This window comes from Eulemur rufifrons, chromosome 22 (assembly GCF_041146395.1).
Source record: "Eulemur rufifrons isolate Redbay chromosome 22, OSU_ERuf_1, whole genome shotgun sequence".
Classification (NCBI taxonomy): Eukaryota; Metazoa; Chordata; class Mammalia; order Primates; family Lemuridae; genus Eulemur; species Eulemur rufifrons.
The window spans coordinates 1418188-1435560 of record NC_091004.1 but is presented as its reverse complement, the minus strand read 5'-3'; the positions used below and the strand labels follow the sequence as shown (position 1 = coordinate 1435560).

Genomic DNA, 17373 nt, shown 5'->3' with positions numbered 1-17373 from the left:
CTGTCTCTGTTTTTTTTTAATTTAATTTTTTTTCCAATTTTAGTCTCTGGTTTTTTTTTTTAATTTAATTTTTTTTTCAATTTTACTGTCTCTTTTTTTAATTTAATTTTTTTTTCAATTTTACTGTCTTTTTTTTAATTTAATTTTTTTTTCAACTTTACTGTCTCGAGAAGCAAAAAGGTCACCGTTATTGCAAGGGGAGAATGGAAGGAGAGAGCACAGAGCCGGACAAAAGGGCCGCCGGCGTTAGAATTAGACGCACCAGCGCTACACACAATGGACGCCTTCAGGGGTCTTTGAGAGGCGTTTGCAATCAGGCGCTCCGCGGGCCGCCCGGTTGCCCCGGAGACGGGGTCCTTCGGCGCTGGGTGCCGCCGTCTTGCGGCGCCCGTCGGGGGCCAATGAGCGGCCGCGCCGTGGCGGGGGGCGGGGCGGCGGCGGCGCTCGGCGCGGCCCGGCGCGCTGCTCTCTCCGGGGTCATGGCGTCGCCCGTCGCCCGTGTGTTCCTGCTCCTGCTGCTCGGGGCCCGCGTCCCGGCGCCGGGCGGCGCCTCCCCCGAGGCACTTCCGCTGGTCAACGAGGACGTGAAGCGCACGGTGGACCTGAGCAGCCACCTGGCCAAGGTGACGGCCGAGGTGGTCCTGGCGCACCCGGGCGGCGGTTCCACGTCCCGGGCCACCTCCTTCCTGCTGGCCTTGGAGCCTGAGCTCGAGGCCCGCCTGGCGCACCTGGGCGTGCAGGTGAGTGCGGCTGGGCGACCCTTCCCGCCGCCCCGAGTGGCCGGCCTGGGGACCCCGCCCGCGCCCACGTTGACCTTTCGGGACCTGCGGGGACTCGGGCGGCGGGCGGGTCGCCGGGGGCCTGCGGGGAGGGCCGGGTCCGTCCCTCCGCCCGCCGGTCGCTTCGGACACGTCAGCACCAGCTCCCAGGGCGCGCGGGCCGCCGCTCACGTGGGCGGGGCCTCGGATCCCGCCGCCGGCCCCTCCTCGGAGCTTGTACCCCTTCCGGGTGCGTCTGGTGACCCCACTTGGTGACCTCCGACCTCCGGCCGAGCGAACGCACCCCCCCATCGGTAAAACGAGCATGGTGGCCGTGCAGCCCGGTGCCTGGCAGCGTCCCCAAGCGTGCGCCAAACTTCATGTCGCGGTGGCCCAAGTGGAGGGCACAGGAGGAAATTAAAACGACTTTCATTTTTTTTTTTTTGTTTCGTTTTTTTTTTTGTTTCGTTTTTTTTTCTTTTGTTTTTCTTTTTGTTTTTTCCCTCTTCAGAAAGGGAATAAAACGACTTTCATTTGCTTGTTTCAATATCTGGTGCTTCTTTCTCGACATCCTCTGGAACGATCAGCAACGTAATACGTTTCGGGTATTCGAGTTTGTAATCAGTCCAAACCCTGGTTAAATAATATATCACTTCCAACGATTGCTAATAAGCTCTTTTTCATGTTAAATCTCTTCTGCAAGTTAGTTTTAAAATTCCTACAAGTGATAGAAGCTCTTTCATGCTACGCAGAAAGGAAAAGTCTAATTCCCACCTCTTCTCTTTCTTACACCCCTGCAAGAAATAGGTCCTGTGTTTTTGCCTTATATACTTTCTGGTTATTTCGGTGAATGCATTTGCAGCTCGCGAGGAAAGAACGAGTTGGCTTTGGGAATAGAGGGAATTTACATGTGCAGAGGTTTGCTTTTTATTACTGTATTTATTCATATTCATTAAGCGATTGCCCAGTTATTGAGAAAATGATCATTCTCGTGTGACATTTCTTCCAAGGACACCGTATTCTCTGGCCGAAGGTGGAGCTATAAAGTTGGGTTTATAGAGATTCAGTTTGTGAAATGAGTCCTATTTCTTTTCATACTTTGTCCATGATGAAATGCACAGGTTTTTTTTGTCTTTTTGGGGTTTTTTTTGTTGTTTTTTTTTTTGTTTTTGTTTTTTTTTTTTTTTTTTGAGACAGAGTCTCACTCTGTTGCCCGGGCTAGAGTGCCGTGGCGTCAGCCTCGCTGACAGCAACCTCAGACTCCTGGGCTCAAGCGATCCTCCTGCCTCAGCCTCCCGAGCACCTGGGACTACAGGCATGCGCCACCACGCCCGGCTCATTTTTCTTTTTTTCTTTTTTGTAGAGATGGGGTCTTGCTATGTTGTCCAGGCTGGCCTCAAACTCCAGGGCTGAAACCATCCTCCTGCCTCAAGCTCCCGAGGAGCTGGGACTATAGGCGTGCACCATCATGCCCGGCTAATTTTTTCTATATATATTTTTAGTTGTCCAGATAATTTCTGTCTATTTTTAGTAGAGATGGGGTCTCACTCTTGCTCAGGCTGGTCTCGAACTCCTGACCTCGAGGGATCCTCCTGCCTCGGCCTCCCAGAGTGCTGGGATGACAGGCCTGAGCCACCGCGCCCGGCCCCAATACACAGTTTTACTCAGAGGTTTGTGGACAGGTGGATCGAAACTTCATTTACATTTGCCCTGCGACCTTTGAGTCTTTTCAATGTTAGATACTGTTCATTTATAAAAGCCAGTTGTGATTTAATGAGGTTGTCATAGTATAATTAGGGCACAGCAGAAGGTAGCTGTTTTGCCGTCCTGCTGTAGAATGCTTACAAGTTGGGTTACTGTAGTTTATTTCTCTTTTTAAATTTTATTTTCGGCCGGGCGCGGTGGCTCACGCCTGTCACCCCAGCACTCTGGGAGGCCGAGGCAGGAGGATCGCTCGAGGTCAGGAGTTCGAGACCAGCCTGAGCAAGAGTGAGACCCCGTCTCTACTAAAAATAGAAAGAAATTATATGGATAACTAAAATATATATATACAAAAAATTAGCCGGGCATGGTGGCGCATGCCTGTAGTCCCAGCTACTCGGGAGGCTGAGGCAGGAGGATCGCTTGAGCCCCAGAGTTTGAGGTTGCTGTGAGCAAGGCTGATGCCACGGCACTCACTCTAGCCCGGGCAACAAAGCGAGACTCTGTCTCAAAAAAAAAAAAAACAAAAAATTTTATTTCCTCCGACTTTATTGAAGTAGAATTGATATATAGAAAAAAAGTGCGTATTATGGTTACCACAATCTAGGTAATAAACATATCTTTCACTTCCAAAAGTTTCCTTCTGTCCGTTAGTTTTTGTCTTGTTTCGCCTTTTTGCGGTAAGATACTTCTTTCTTATGGAGAATTACATCGCATCTGGTATTGTGGTGGGTATTTTCAGTACCTTTTCATTTAACCTTTTGAGGTGTAGGTGTTCTCACACAGGAAGTGAGGAGTCTGTATTTTGGGGAGGTTATTTAACCTCCTACGTGAGATCTTTCAGCAAGTTGTAAGTCAGGGCTCCAGTTTAGGTTAGTTATGAGTTCCACGCTTTGTGTGTGTTCTTAGACTGTACAGTGTGGCCTTTTCTGGCCTTGGTGGCTTGTTAGGTAGAGTTGTGTTGAGGTATCAGATCTGCGGTGACGTCACCAGATTTCTTCAAAATCATTTTTTAATTCTGTAGACCAAGATACCCCATCTACGGAAAATGTTTTATATTCATAGAGGTTATAATACTGCTCATTCCATATATAAGTAAATCATTGACAATACTCTTATGTTTCAGATGAACAAAATTGTTACTGAAACCATAATTCAATCTTCACAACGTTCCGATAGTTTTGACCCTTTCATGTTGAAATTCTAAGGCAATTGGTTATTTGTTGACTGACACTTTAGAAGCCGAAAGATACAAAAATGAATAACGTGCTCTTTTCTGTTCCAGGTGAAGGGAGAAGACGAGGAAGAGAACAATCTGGAAGTAAGAGAAACCAAAATGAAGGGCAAAAGGTAAGCTAACAAACAGAATCTGTATTTCTTGTCTCTTGTTAAAGGTTATGGTGTCAGGACTGGAATCACAAGCTACGAAGAATTGCCTAGGAAGTGAGTGGTATATTAGAGGATGCTTTTATTATTAGGTTATTAATTACGAAACGTCCGATTTCCTTACGTACTAAGTTTGACAGTTGATATCCCTTCCGTTTGATTTTGACCCTTCCTGTTTTGTTTTGTTTGTTTGTTTTTGTTTTTTTTGTTGTTGTTGTGGGTTTTTTTGTTTGTTTTTTTGTTTTTTTGTTTTTTTTTTTTGAGACAGAGTCTCACTCTGTTGCCCAGGCTAGAGTGAGTGCCGTGGCGTCAGCCTCGCTCACAGCAGCCTCAGACTCCTGGGCTCAAGCGATCCTCCTGTCTCAGCCTCCCGAGTAGCTGGGACTACAGGCATGCACCACCATGCCCGGCTCATTTTTTCTATATTTTTTTAGCTGTCTATATAATTTCTTTCTATTTTTAGTAGAGACAGGGTCTCGCTCTTGCTCAGGCTGGTCTCGAACTCCTGAGCTCAAACGATCCGCCCACCTCGGCCTCCCAGAGTGCTAGGATTACAGGCGTGAGCCACCGCGCCCGGCCCCTGTTTTATTTTTAACGTGAAGGTACATCCTCAATCTTTCAAATGCGCGGTTTGGCTTGTGATTATTTTTCAACTTTTCTTTAGAGCAATTTTTGTGAAACCATGGATAAGCCAAAAATTCGTGTTATTTTTGAGTGTGCGTTCCATCACGGAATCAATGCAGGTCGACAAAGTGTTTGGCACGGAAGTGGCTCATGCGAACACACATTGATGGTTTGAGAAGGTCCACGGTGATTTTAATCTTGAGGATGAGCCACGTGGGCGACCTGAGACCAAGGTGGATAAAGATGAGCCGAAAGCTGTCGTGGAAACGAATCCATCTGAGCCTACGTGTGAATTAGCAGCAGGGTTTGACGTCGCTATTCCAACACTATTGGAGCATTTGAAACAAATGGGCAAGGTAAAGAAGCAGGACAGATGGTTACTGCATGAGTTAAATCAGTGTCAAAAGAGACATCATCTCGAAGCTCGCCTTTCTCTGCTGTCACGACATGAAGCCGAACCATTTCTACACCGTTTTGTTACGTGTGATGAAAAATGGATTCTTGCTGAGACTCCCAAGGGTCTGGCACAGTGGTTGCGTAAAGATGAAGAGCAGAAATACGGTCCCACACTGAATATTCATCAGAAAAAGCTAACGGCGTCTGATTGGTGGTCCAGCGCTGGTATGATCCCCTATAGCTTCGTGAAACCTGGTCAGTCGATGACCGCGGATGTGTACTGTGACCAGTTGCGCAAAATGACGAGGATGCTCGTGATGACGCAGCCGAGATCGGTCAGTGGACACAGGACGATCCTCTTGCAAGACAACGCCCGACCACATGTCGCACAAAAAAAGCTGCTCAAACTACAGAGGCTGGACGTGGAAACTCATCCACCGTATTCGCCAGACCTCGCACCAACCGACTCCCACGTCTCCCAGGCTCTCGGACCGCTTTTTACGAGGAAAAATATTCCATTCTCAACAAGCCGTGGAAAACGCCTTTCACGATTCCGTCGCCCCTCGCTCTCCAGGCTTCTTTGCCGCCGGGGTAGACAAGCTACCGTTAGGATGGCAAAGCTGTGTCGCCAGTTTAGGTACACACTTTGCTTCATTGTACTGCCTCACGTTTGAGATATAAATAAGCTGCACTTTTGATTTGAAATTGGACGTTTCGTATTTAATGACTCAATAATATGGTATGTGGTGTTAAGCAAGACGCTGTATCATACTCTGTACCCATTTGTGTGTTCTGGTTACTATTAACTGCTACAGGGTAGAACTTTCCTTGAAATACTTTCCTTCACATACACTTGGATGTGTGTGTTTTTTTTTTTTTGAGACAGTCTCACTCTGTCTCCTGGGCTAGAGCGCCGTGGCGTCAGCCTCACTCACAGCAGCCTCAGACCCCTAGGTTCAAGCGATCCTCCTGCCTCAGCCTCCCGAGTAGCTGGGACTGTGGGAGTAGCTGGGACTAGAGGAGTAGCTGGGACTGTGGGAGTAGCTGGGACTGGAGGAGTAGCTGGGACTGCGGGAGTAGCTGGGACTGTGGGAGTAGCTGGGACTGTGGGAGTAGCTGGGACTGGGGGAGTAGCTGGGACTGTAGGAGTAGCTGGGGCGACACGCATACGCCACCACACCCGGCTCATTTTTTTCTATATATATATATATTTTTAGATGTCTAGATCATTTGTTTTTATTTTTAGTACAGATGGGGGGGTCTCGCTCTTGCTCAGGCTGGTCTCGAACTCCTGACCTCGAGCGATCCTCCCGCCTCGGCCTCCCAGAGTGCTGGGATGACGGGCCTGAGCCACCGCGGTCCGGCCTCTGTGTTCATTTCCCTCCGTCTCTCTCTCCATTCTCCTGCCTGGTTCTCGCTTCAGTGGGAGGTTCTTCACGGTCAAGCTTCCCGTTGCTCTGGATCCTGGATCCAAGATTTCAGTGACGGTGGAAACCGTCTACACCCACGTGCTGCAGCCATATCCGACGCAGATCACCCAGTCAGAGAAGCAGTTCGTGGTGTTCGAGGGGAACCATTATTTCTACTCTCCGTATCCCACGAAGGCACAGACCACGCGCGTGAAGCTCGCCTCCCGCAACGTGGAGAGCTACACCAAGCTGGGGAACCCCACGCGCTCCGAGGACCTCCTGGACTACGGGCCCTTCAGAGATGTCCCTGCCTACAGTCAGGTAGGCTGAAGGGGGGTCCCGCCCAGTCTGTCTGCTGCAGAACGTGTCCTGCTGGAGTGGCTTGGGCACTGTGGGCTTCCTTTAGAGCCAGCAGAAGAGCTTTGTGGAAATCTAAAGGTATTTCTAATATCATCCCCCAATTTTTTTTTTTTTGAGACAGAGTCTCGCTCTGTCGCCCGGGCTAGAGTGCCGTGGCGTCAGCCTCGCTCACAGCAGCCTCAGACTCCTGGGCTCAAACGATCCTCCTGCCTCAGCCTCCCGAGTAGCTGGGACGACAGGCATGTGCCACCACACCCGGCTCATTTTTCTTTTTTTCTTTTTTGTAGAGATGGGTCTTGCTATGTTGTCCAGGCTGGCCTCAAACTCCAGGGCTCAAGCCATCCTCCTGCCTCGGCCTCCCGAGTAGCTGGGACGACAGGCATGCGCCACCACATCTGGCTAATTTTTCTATATATATTTTTAGCTGTCCAGCTAATTTCTTTCTATTTTTAGTAGAGACGGGGGTCTCGCTCTTGTTCAGGCTGGTCTCAAACTCCTGACCTCGAACGATCCTCCCCCCTCGGCCTCTTCAAGTGAGAAGGAGGAATTAAGGCTTGAGAAGATTTTGTTATTATGGCAAATTTCAAACGTATGCAAAAGTAGATAGACCAGTATAAACTCCCAAACACCCATCACTTAGGTTCAGTGGTTAGTAAGTTACCACACTTGCTTCAGCTGCTCTTTTATTCGTCCTTGCTGGAGTATTTTAAAGCAAATCTCAGGAGTCATGTGTTTTCACCCTACCTACTTTTGTATCATCTCTAAAAAAAAAAATGGCTATTTTAGACATTTAAGATTTCTTGGCCAGGAGCGGCGGCTCACGCCTGTCATCCCAGCACTCTGGGAGGCCGAGGCGGGAGGATCGCTCGAGGTCAGGAGTTCGAGGCCAGCCGGGGTGGGAGGATTACTTGAGGATTACAAGATCAGCCTGAGCAAGAGCGACACCCCCGTCTCTACTAAAAATAGAAAGAAATTAGCTGGACAACTAAAAATATATATAGTAAAAATGAGCTGGGCATAGTGGCGCATGCCTGTAGTCCCAGCTACTCCTACAGTCCCAGCTACTCCTACAGTCCCAGCTATTCCTCTAGTCCCAGCTACTCGGGAGGCTGAGGCAGGAGGATCGCTTGAGCCCAGAAGGTTGAGGTTGCTGTGAGCGAGGCTGACGCCACGGCACTCTAGCCCGGGCAACAGAGCCAGACTCTGTCTCAAAAAAAAAAAAAAAAAAAAATTAAAAAAAAAAATTTTTTTTTAACCATTCTGTTGCTGATGCGTAGGTCGTCTCCAATCAATGTGCTTTAACGTCCTGTTGATTCTCCTGCTGCCAGAACTTTGAACGGCTCGTTCCTCCCTCTGCAGGATCCGTTCAAGGTGCACTATGAGAACAACAGCCCCTTCTTGACCATCACCAGCATGACGCGGGTCATCGAGGTGTCCCACTGGGGCAACATTGCCGTGGAGGAGAACGTGGACCTGAAACACACGGGCGCCGTGCTGAAGGGCCCTTTCTCCCGCTACGACTACCAGAGACAGCCGGACAGCGGCATCTCGTCCGTCCGTTCCTTTAAGGTACGGAGCGTCCAGCTCGGATGTTGTAAGAAGCCGTGACTTTATCACGTCTGCCCTTTTGCTCTTGGAAGCTAGCTAAATATACAGACAGTCGTTTGGGATTGTTTGATGTTAAAGCCGTCGAGTGGCAGAGTTACAAAGCAACACAATTTAAAAAAAAAAAAAATAATAATTTCCCCTATTTTTTTGCAAGTCGGCCATGTTTTTTAAAGAAAATCTCAATAGAAAAAGAAAAAAATGACGCTGGGCGCGGTGGCTCACGCCTGTCACCCCAGCACTCTGGGAGGCCGAGGCGGGAGGATTGCTCGGGGTCAGGGGTTCGAGACCAGCCTGAGCAAGAGCGAGACCCCGTCTCTACTAAAAATAGAAAGAAATTATATGGACAGCTAAAAATAAATATAGAAAAAATTAGCCAGGCGTGGTGGCGCATGCCTGTAGTCCCAGCTACTCGGGAGGCTGAGACGGGAGGATCGCTTGAGCTCAGGAGTTTGAGGTTGCTGTGAGCTAGGCTAACACCACGGCACTCACTCTAGCCTGGGCAACAGAGTGAGACTCTGTCTCAAAAAAAAAAAAAAAAAAAAAAAATATTTATATATATATATGGAAAAAAGTAAGCCGGGCATGATGGTGCATGCCTGTAGTCCCAGCTACTCAGGAGGCCGAGGTGGGAGGATGGCTTGAGCCCCGGAGTGTGAGGCCAGCCTGGACAACATAGCAAGACCCCATCTCTACAAAAAAGAAAAATGAGCCGGGCGTGGTGGCGCATGCCTGTAGTCCCAGCTACTCGGGAGGCCGAGGCAGGAGGATCTCTTGAGCCCCGACTCTCTTGAGTCTGAGGTTGCTGTGAGCGAGGCCGACGCCACGGCACTCTAGCCCAGGCGACAGAGGAAGACTCTGTCTCAAAAAAAACAAAAAACAAAAAAAAAAAATGAAAAGAAAAAGAAACGTAGTACCAGCACCCAAACACTAAGTATTGCTTTCTTTGTTTTTTTTTTGTAATGCTGTTTTACAAAAATATTTATTGATGCTGCGTCAGCAGTTTTATATCTTTTTTTTTTTTTTTGGTCTGATAAATGAAATCTTATAAACATTTTCACGTACCTGTGTATTCCAGAAGGGCCCACTGTGTAAACAAAGGCATTACATTGCTCTCCCCCACCCCGGGCTCAAGATACACTTAGAGTTTCGTTTTAGAAGATACACTAAAGAATATTAGCGGGGCAAACCATTTCCATAGCCCCACCACCTAGGAATTTGACGTCATCTCTTCCGTCTTCAGTTTCCCTCTCTGCAAAATGATTTGCAAAATTATTTTCACCTTTGCATTCAGGTATCTGAATGCTCTTAATCGGTTACCCCGTAGAGGACTTTGGCTCCTTAGCAACCTTGGTTGAGAAGTAGATGTGATTTCTAGAAATTTTTTTTTTTTTTTTTTTTTTTTTTTTTTGTTGAGACAGAGTCTCGCTTTGTTGCCCGGGCTAGAGTGAGTGCCGTGGCGTCAGCCTAGCTCACAGCAACCTCAGACTCCTCGGCTTAAGCGATCCTACTGCCTCAGCCTCCCGAGTAGCTGGGACTACAGGCATGCGCCACCATGCCCGGCTAATTTTTTCTATGTAGATTTTTAGTTGTTCATATAATGTCTTTCTATTTTTAGTAGAGACGGGGTCTCACTCTTGCTCAGGCTGGTCTCGAACTCCTGACCTCGACCGATCCACCCGCCTCGGCCTCCCAGAGTGCTGGGATGACAGGCGTGAGCCACCGCGCCCGGCCTGATTTTTTGTATTTTGTTTAGAGATGGGGTCTTGCTATGTTGTCCAGGCTGGTCTCCTCAGAGTGCTGGGATGACAGGCGTGAGCCACCGCGCCCGGCCGATTTCTTGAAAGTTTGCAACGGTGGTGGGACGGTCGAACTTTGTCCCGTTGCTTAGGGTTTGGGGGATTCCGTTAAGTACTCCCTTTAAAGATCTCGGTGCAGCTCCAGTTGGGGATCGTGGCCTCTGAGTCGGTCCCTGGCGTTTTACGAAGGCCCCGTTCTCCCTCCCGCAGACCATCCTCCCCGCCGCCGCCCAGGACGTGTATTACCGGGACGAGATTGGCAACGTCTCCACCAGCCACCTCCTCATTCTGGATGATTCCGTGGAGATGGAAATCCGGCCCCGGTTCCCTCTGTTTGGCGGGTGGAAGACCCACTACATCGTCGGCTACAACCTCCCCAGCTATGAGTACCTGTATAATTTGGGTCAGTCTTCGGAAGTAAGGGAGAAATTAACCTTTTCTTTAATTTCTTACCGTTCTCCCTCCCCACCCCTCGCGTTACCAGTTCTTCTAGAAACGGAGAGCCTATTCTCTTGTTCCTAGGAAGGCTGGGGTGCCAGGAATAGCTTTTCTTTTCTTTTTTTTTTTTTTTTTTTTTGTTGAGACAGAGTCTTGTTCTGTCACCCGGGCTACAGTGCCGTGGCGTCAGCCTCGCTCACAGGAGCCTCAACCTCCTGGGCTCCAGCGATCCTCCTGCCTCAGCCTCCCGAGGAGCTGGGACTACAGGCATGCGCCACCATGCATGGCTAATTTTTTCTCTCTATATTTTTTGCTGTCCATATAATTTCTATTTTTAGTAGAGACGGGGTCTCGCTCTTGCTCAGGCTGGTCTCGAACTCCTGACCTCGAGCGATCCTCCCGCCTCGGCCTCCCAGAGTATTAGGATGACAGGCGTGAGCCACCGCGCCCGGCCTGTTACTTAATTTTATTATAAACATGCTCCGCAGGTTTTTGGCTTTGCTGTCTGATTGCTCTGTGTTTCCATGGGAACTGGAGAAGCTCCAAACACTGCGCTCCCGGCACCCCCTCTGCTTTCCTGGACTCTCCCAGTCCATGAACTCCAGATGGCATCTCTGTTCCCTTCCGTGTGGGCTGAGAACATCCCCACCCTGCACTCCTTTCTGTCTCCCGTCCTCTTTTCTTTTTTTTTTTTTTTTGAGACAAAGTCTGGCCCTGTTGCCCGGGCTAGAGTGCCGTGGTGTCAGCCTCGCTCACAGCAGCCTCAGACTCCCGGGCTCAAGCGATCCTCCTGCCTCAGCCTCCCGAGTAGCTGGGACTGTGGGAGTAGCTGGGACTGGGGGAGTAGCTGGGACTACAGGCATGCACCACCACGCCCAGCTCATTTTTTCTATATATATTTTTAGCTGTCCAGATTATTTCTTTCTATTTTTAGCAGAGACGGGGTCTCGCTCTTGCTCAGGCTGGTCTCGAACTCCTGACCTCGAGCGATCCTCCTGCCTCGGCCTCCCAGAGTGCTGGGATGACAGGCGTGAGCCACCGCGCCCGGCCCCCTTTTCTCTGTTCTCCGCATCACCTGTTTGCTTGCTCCTCAGGTGACGAGTACGCACTGAAGATGAGGTTCGTGGACCACGTGTTCGATGAGCAAGTGATAGATTCTCTGACAGTGAAGATCATCCTGCCCGAAGGGGCCAAGTGAGTGTGCCTGTTCCTTTCTCCTGCACCCCGTGTCTGCGGCTGGACCCTCTTGCTACCTCAAGGGGCACCTAAGTTCTAGGGACACCAAGTAGGCGCTCAAAAAATACTTTTGACTGAGAAAGAAGCGTGTAGGGAACTTTCTGACCGAAGCTGAAACAGAAAAAGTAGACTCAGATGAAGGCACAAGATGTGTTTATGAGATTTTCTGAAAACGTCCTTTGCTGTGACAGGTACAGTTTCCAAAGTCACCTCAGCAAGCCACAGTGATGGCCTGAATCTGACGGGATGATAGGGAGTAAACAAGAACGCAAGGCCGGGCGCGGTGGCTCACGCCTGTCATCATCCCAGCACTCTGGGGAGGCCGAGGCGGGAGGATCGCGCGAGGCCAGGAGTTCGAGACCAGCCTGAGCAAGAGCGAGACCCCGTCTCTACTAAAAATAGAAAGAAATTAGCTGGACAGCTAAAAATATATATATAGAAAAAATGAGCCGGGCGTGGTGGGTGGCGCATGCCTGTAGTCCCAGCTACTCGGGAGGCTGAGGCAGGAGGATGGCTTGAGCCCTGGAGTTTGAGGCCAGCCGGGACAACATAGCAAGACCCCATCTCTATAAAAAAGAAAAATGAGCCGGGCGTGGTGGCGCATGCCTGTCGTCCCAGCTACTCGGGAGGCTGAGGCAGGAGGATCGCTGGAGCCCAGGAGTCTGAGGTTGCTGTGAGTGAGGCTGACGCCACGGCACTCTAGCCCGGGCGACAGAGCCAGACTCTGTCTCAAAGAAAAAAAAAAATCCTCTGGACACGATGGGCAGAACGTACAGGATGGCTTGTCAACTGTGTGAGTCCAAGGGACAGCCCAGGACTCAGAGCGCTTGTGCGTGGAGGACGCAGGGGGACAGCTGTTACCCCGGCAGGACGTGGTCTGGTACTCTGGGGCTTTCTGGCAGGGGCTCAGCTGCCCCCCAGGGGGTGGCTGTGTTCAAGGCCAGGAGGAGAGCAGAGGCGGAGGAACTTGAACTTGAACTTGAACTTGGTGATCTCGCCCCGCCCCATAGCCTTGCCAGGTCTCCGACTCTCACCCCGGGGTGTCAGTGGGGTTGGCCTGAGGCTGTGTCTGTTTGGTCCCCGTGTGCTTCCAGGAACATCCAGATCGACAGTCCCTACGACATCAGCCGCGCCCCGGATGAGCTTCACTACACCTACCTGGACACCTTTGGTCGCCCCGTCATCGTGGCCTACAAGAAGAACCTGGTGGAGCAGCACATTCAGGACATCGTGGTGAGCGGCCGCGCCCTTCTGCCTTCTGTGACAGCTGGTGGGGGCGCGGGGGACAAGAACTGGCCCGTCTCGCCGCGGGTTGAGCCCACAGCCACCTCGGAGGTGGCGGGGGCCAGCTGGGGGCCGTCCAGGCTCCCCAGGTTGGTGGGGGGGTCCCGGTGGCACCTCCGCCGACGCCTGTCTTCCCGGTCCCCCGCCCCCCGCCAGGTACACTACACGTTCAACAAAGTGCTCATGCTGCAGGAGCCGCTGCTGGTGGTGGCCGCCTTCTACATCCTGTTCTTCACCGTCATCATCTACGTCCGGCTGGACTTCTCCATCACCAAGGTGCGTTTCGGCGCTCTGCCTGCGCCGGGCTGGTGGCCGGCGTCCACAGTGTGTGTGTCACCCGCTCGTGGGGCCCAGGGTGGGAAACTCCTCCCTGCTTGTGGCTTGTGCTAATCCCTGCTGTACAGGGTGTGACGTCCCTGCTTCCTGTCTCCTCTCGACCCTGGAAACACGCTCACTTAGAGCTCAGGTCGGGGCAGGAAAAAACGTGACAATATTGGCGCGTCTTATTCCGCTGTTTTTGTCCTGGTTCCCCGGGTGGACTTTGTGGGAAACCCTCCCCTTTTCTTCTCTCTCCAGCAGCCCGTCTGCCTCCCCGCGCCCCGTGCTAACTCCTTGTGGGCAGACTTCAGGGTTCAGCAGGAACCGCCCATGTGCGGGCCCATCAGTCCCCTCTGTCCCCTGACCGGCAGGCCCCATCACGCCGCGGCTCTTTGGTTATCCCAGGCCACGCGCCGTTATCCTGAGGTCGTCCTCTTGTAGACAGGATTTTTTTTGAATCAGATGGCGATCGAAAATGCCGTTGCCCCACGCACGCCGGGGGCCGGCTCTGTGTGCGTGTGTCGATGGTTGTTTTTGCTGAGCCATCGGAGGGTGAGTTGCAGACATCGTCACCCTCCGTAGCCTTGAATCCTTGAGCCCGAGAGCAACTGTGTGTCTCCTGCGTGACCACAGCACAGAGATCGGACTCAGGGAGTGTGTCCTGTCGCTCAAAATCTGCCAGGACAGCACGTGTATGTAGGGCATCGTGGCGAGCGGCTCCCCCTGTCTGCACTCTGTGCCTTCCTCCCCAGAGAACGGGTCCTGGAATCGCCAATTAATTAATACTAATAACCCGCCAGTTAATTAGCACGGGTGACCCACATGCAGCCCGGAATCAAATTTTGCTGATTATCCCAATGGTAACTGTCACAGCAATTATTTTCTTTCTTTTTTTTTTTTTTTTTGAGACAGAGTCTGGCTCTGTCGCCCGGGCTAGAGTGAGTGCCGTGGCGTCAGCCTCGCTCACAGCAAGCTCAGACTCCTGGGCTTAAGCGATCCTCCTGCCTCGGCCTCCCGAGTAGCTGGGACTAGAGGAGCAGCTGGGACTGCGGGAGTAGCTGGGACTAGAGGAGTAGCTGGGACTACAGGCATGCGCCACCACGCCCGGCTAATTTTTTCTATATATATTTTTAGCTGTCCAGATCATTTCTTTCTATTTCTAGTAGAGACGGGGGTCTCGCTCTTGCTCAGGCTGGTCTCGAACTCCTGACCTCGAGCGATCCTCCCGCCTCGGCCTCCCAGAGTGCCGGGATGACAGGCGGGAGCCACCGCGCCCGGCCAGCAATTATTTCTCATACTTGAGTCCAGCTGAGGGTCGTGCGTTGCCTTTGCTTGTCCTGTCTCTTCAGACGTCCTTTAATCTGGGCCGGTTCCCCAGCCTTTCTGTGTCTCTAACGACCTTGACATTTGTGTTCTAGACTGTCCCGTAATTTAGGCTCATCGACTGTTTCTTCCTGATTAAACTGGCACGGCTGCTCTAAAGCGACGTCGTGTGCGCAGCGTGTCACGTCAAGGCGGGGTCCTCCGGGAGGTGAGGGCAGCGTGGCTTCAGGCCCGGACCCCGCCACACACAGCGTCTCTCCCTCCCGCAGGACCCCGCGGCGGAAGCCCGGATGAAGGTGGCCTGCCTCACGGAGCAGGTCCTGACCCTGGTCAACAAGAGGATAGGCCTGTACCGCCACTTCGACGAGACCGTCAACAGGTACAAGCAGTGCCGGGACATGTCCACCCTCAACAGCGGCAAGAAGAGCCTGGAGGCGGAGCACAAGGCGCTGACCGGCGAGATCGCGCTGCTGCAGTCCCGGCTGAAGACCGAAGGTTCCGACCTGTGCGACAGGGTGAGTGTCCGGCAGCGCCGGGCCGCCCGGCTCCTGGTCTTCCTTCCACAGAAGCCCCACCTTTGGGAGGGGAATTGCGCCTGATTGCCCCGAGCGGCACCTCACTGCCCTGTCCCGGCGGCTGTCCTGCTCGCGTGCGTCCGTGTGGGTGAGATCGCGCTTGGCCGTGGGCTTGGCGTGTGGAACGAGAAGTTCTGGGGTCGCGGTTCTGAGCTGAGTTGGCAGAAAGTTCTGGCAGCCCCTGCGGCACTCGGTCCACAGGGCCCGCCTCCTCTCCCGGAGGCCGGACTGGATGAGGTCCCAGGTTGCTCGTGGAATAGCAGGAAGAACCTAGAAGGCAGGCGCGGTGGCTCACACCTGTAACCTCAGCACTTGGGGAGGCCGGGACAGGAGGATCGCTTGAGGCCAGGAGTTCAAGACCAGCCTGGGCAACATAGCGAGACCCCCATCTCTACAAAAAAAAAAATCAGGCCAAAAAAAAAAAAATGTATGTGGGCGTGGTGGCCACACACCTGCAGTCCTCGCTGTCTGGGAGGCTGAGGCGGGAGGATCCCTTGAGCCCAGGAGTTTGGGGCTGCGGCGAGCTGTGATCACGCCGCTGCTCTCTGGCCCGGGTGGTGGAGCGAGACCCTGTCTCTAAAATGAAATAAGAACTGAGAGTTGAGTGTTGAGTGTTAGGTGGTGACGCTGGCCTTGGAACCCAGGCCTGCTTTTCCTCCACGGGCAGGTCCCCTGCCCTGGGGCCGCCACCGTGCTCTTTGCCGTGTCTGTGGCTTGTCCCTGCGGAGCTCTGGGGTTTAGAGGCCCCCCGGGCGGTGGCGGCCGGGCCTGCCTGCTGGGTGGGGGGGGGGGCGGGAGGGCCACCCTCAAGCCCCCGCCTTGCTCCCCCCGGCCCGCCAGGTGAGCGAGATGCAGAAGCTGGACGCGCAGGTCAAGGAGCTGGTGCTGAAGTCGGCGGTGGAGGCCGAGCGGCTGGTGGCCGGCAAGCTCAAGAAGGACACGTACGTCGAGAACGAGAAGCTCATCTCGGGCAAGCGCCAGGAGCTGGTCACCAAGATCGACCACATCCTGGACGCCCTGTAGCGCCTGCGTGTTGTCCCCGGCATTGGCCGGGTGCCTGCGTGCCGGGATGACAGGCAGGGGAGGGGCCGGAGGAGGTTGAACATCGAGGCCATCGAAGGCTGGCGTCTGTCATTTGCAAAAAAAAAAAAAAAACAAAAAAAAAAAAAACGCCTTTGAGGAAGAGAAGCCCGGGTCTGCTTCAGGCCTTGCAAAAGGCTCAGCCCTTAGCCCCTAAATCTTTCCGTTTTTTTTTTTTTTTCTCCTTCTTTTTTTAAACTTAAGGAAAAAAGTCCCGTTAAAAAACAACACACAAGGGGAGGGGGAGACAAAAAAAAAAAAAAAAAACGAGGAAAAAAAAAAAAAACGCCTTTGTGTTTTGAGCAAATGAATTTTCAGAAGTTGAGTGGTCTTCCCGCTCCAGAGCCCAGGATATTTTCTTCAGCCTGTAAAAGCCTCCCCGCCTTTGTTTTATGCCTTTCCAATTCCTGATGTTTGGGTATTTTGTGTGCAGATGTGTGTTCTGTTTTTTTTTATTAAAAAGCGTGCGTGAAGAAACGGGAATAAAGCAGCGATTGTGAACACTCGTTTTTTTTTTTTGTTGTTTTTTTTTTTTCTGTTGAAAAATCTCCCGTAACTGAATTCTTAACTTCTCCAGGGATAAGAGGTTTTTATCGAGTCCTTTTATGCATTAAATCGTGGACCGATTTGCTCCTCGGAAGGAGCTCGCGAGGCAAGGATTCTTTACGTTTTAGATGTCACCACACTGAGGTGTTCTCACACTAGAACATAACTCGAGTAGCGGAGGGGGGACTCCGTTTGTGGTTTTTGGATACCTGTTCCGTGACACGTTGTACTTGGCATTGAAGGAACAGGGATGAGCAAAGCAGAGACGGGTCTCACGGAGGACAGATAGTCAAATGGCCAAACACAAACTGCTAATCACAAACGACAAAACGCCGTGCGGGAAAGGGACAGGTTCTGTGATGATGGAGTATGCTGGACAGCGCTGGGCTTAGTCCGGGTGTGGGCGAGAGCCGGAGGGCTTCCCTGAGGAGGTGACTTTTGAGCTGGGCTCTGTCGCAGTTACGTAGGTGGCAGGGACGGAGGGCGTTCCAGGCAGAAGGCATAGCACGTGCAAAGGCCCTGGGGTGGACCAGGC

The 17373-nt window shown here is 52.0% G+C and overlaps 1 protein-coding gene across 1 annotated transcript; it reads left to right on the top strand.

The window, feature by feature from the left end:
- Positions 1-442: 442 nt before the first annotated feature.
- On the top strand, positions 443-16792 carry RPN1 (ribophorin I). Its single transcript, XM_069497685.1, has 10 exons — positions 443-740; positions 3745-3809; positions 6289-6595; positions 7994-8203; positions 10249-10441; positions 11571-11670; positions 12807-12945; positions 13153-13272; positions 14907-15152; positions 16053-16792. Exons 1-10 carry the CDS (start codon positions 480-482, stop codon positions 16233-16235), a joined length of 1824 nt encoding a protein of 607 aa, XP_069353786.1. The 5' UTR covers positions 443-479; the 3' UTR covers positions 16236-16792.
- Positions 16793-17373: the final 581 nt, after the last annotated feature.

Bases quoted from the DNA above. Each gene is read 5' to 3' on its own strand.
- RPN1 (XM_069497685.1), top strand. From the start codon at position 480: ATGGCGTCGCCCGTCGCCCGTGTGTTCCTGCTCCTGCTGCTCGGGGCC. The intron at 741-3,744 runs GTGAGTGCGGCT...TTTCTGTTCCAG, and splicing joins TGGCGCACCTGGGCGTGCAG to GTGAAGGGAGAAGACGAGGA. The intron at 13,273-14,906 runs GTGCGTTTCGGC...TCCCTCCCGCAG, and splicing joins TGGACTTCTCCATCACCAAG to GACCCCGCGGCGGAAGCCCG.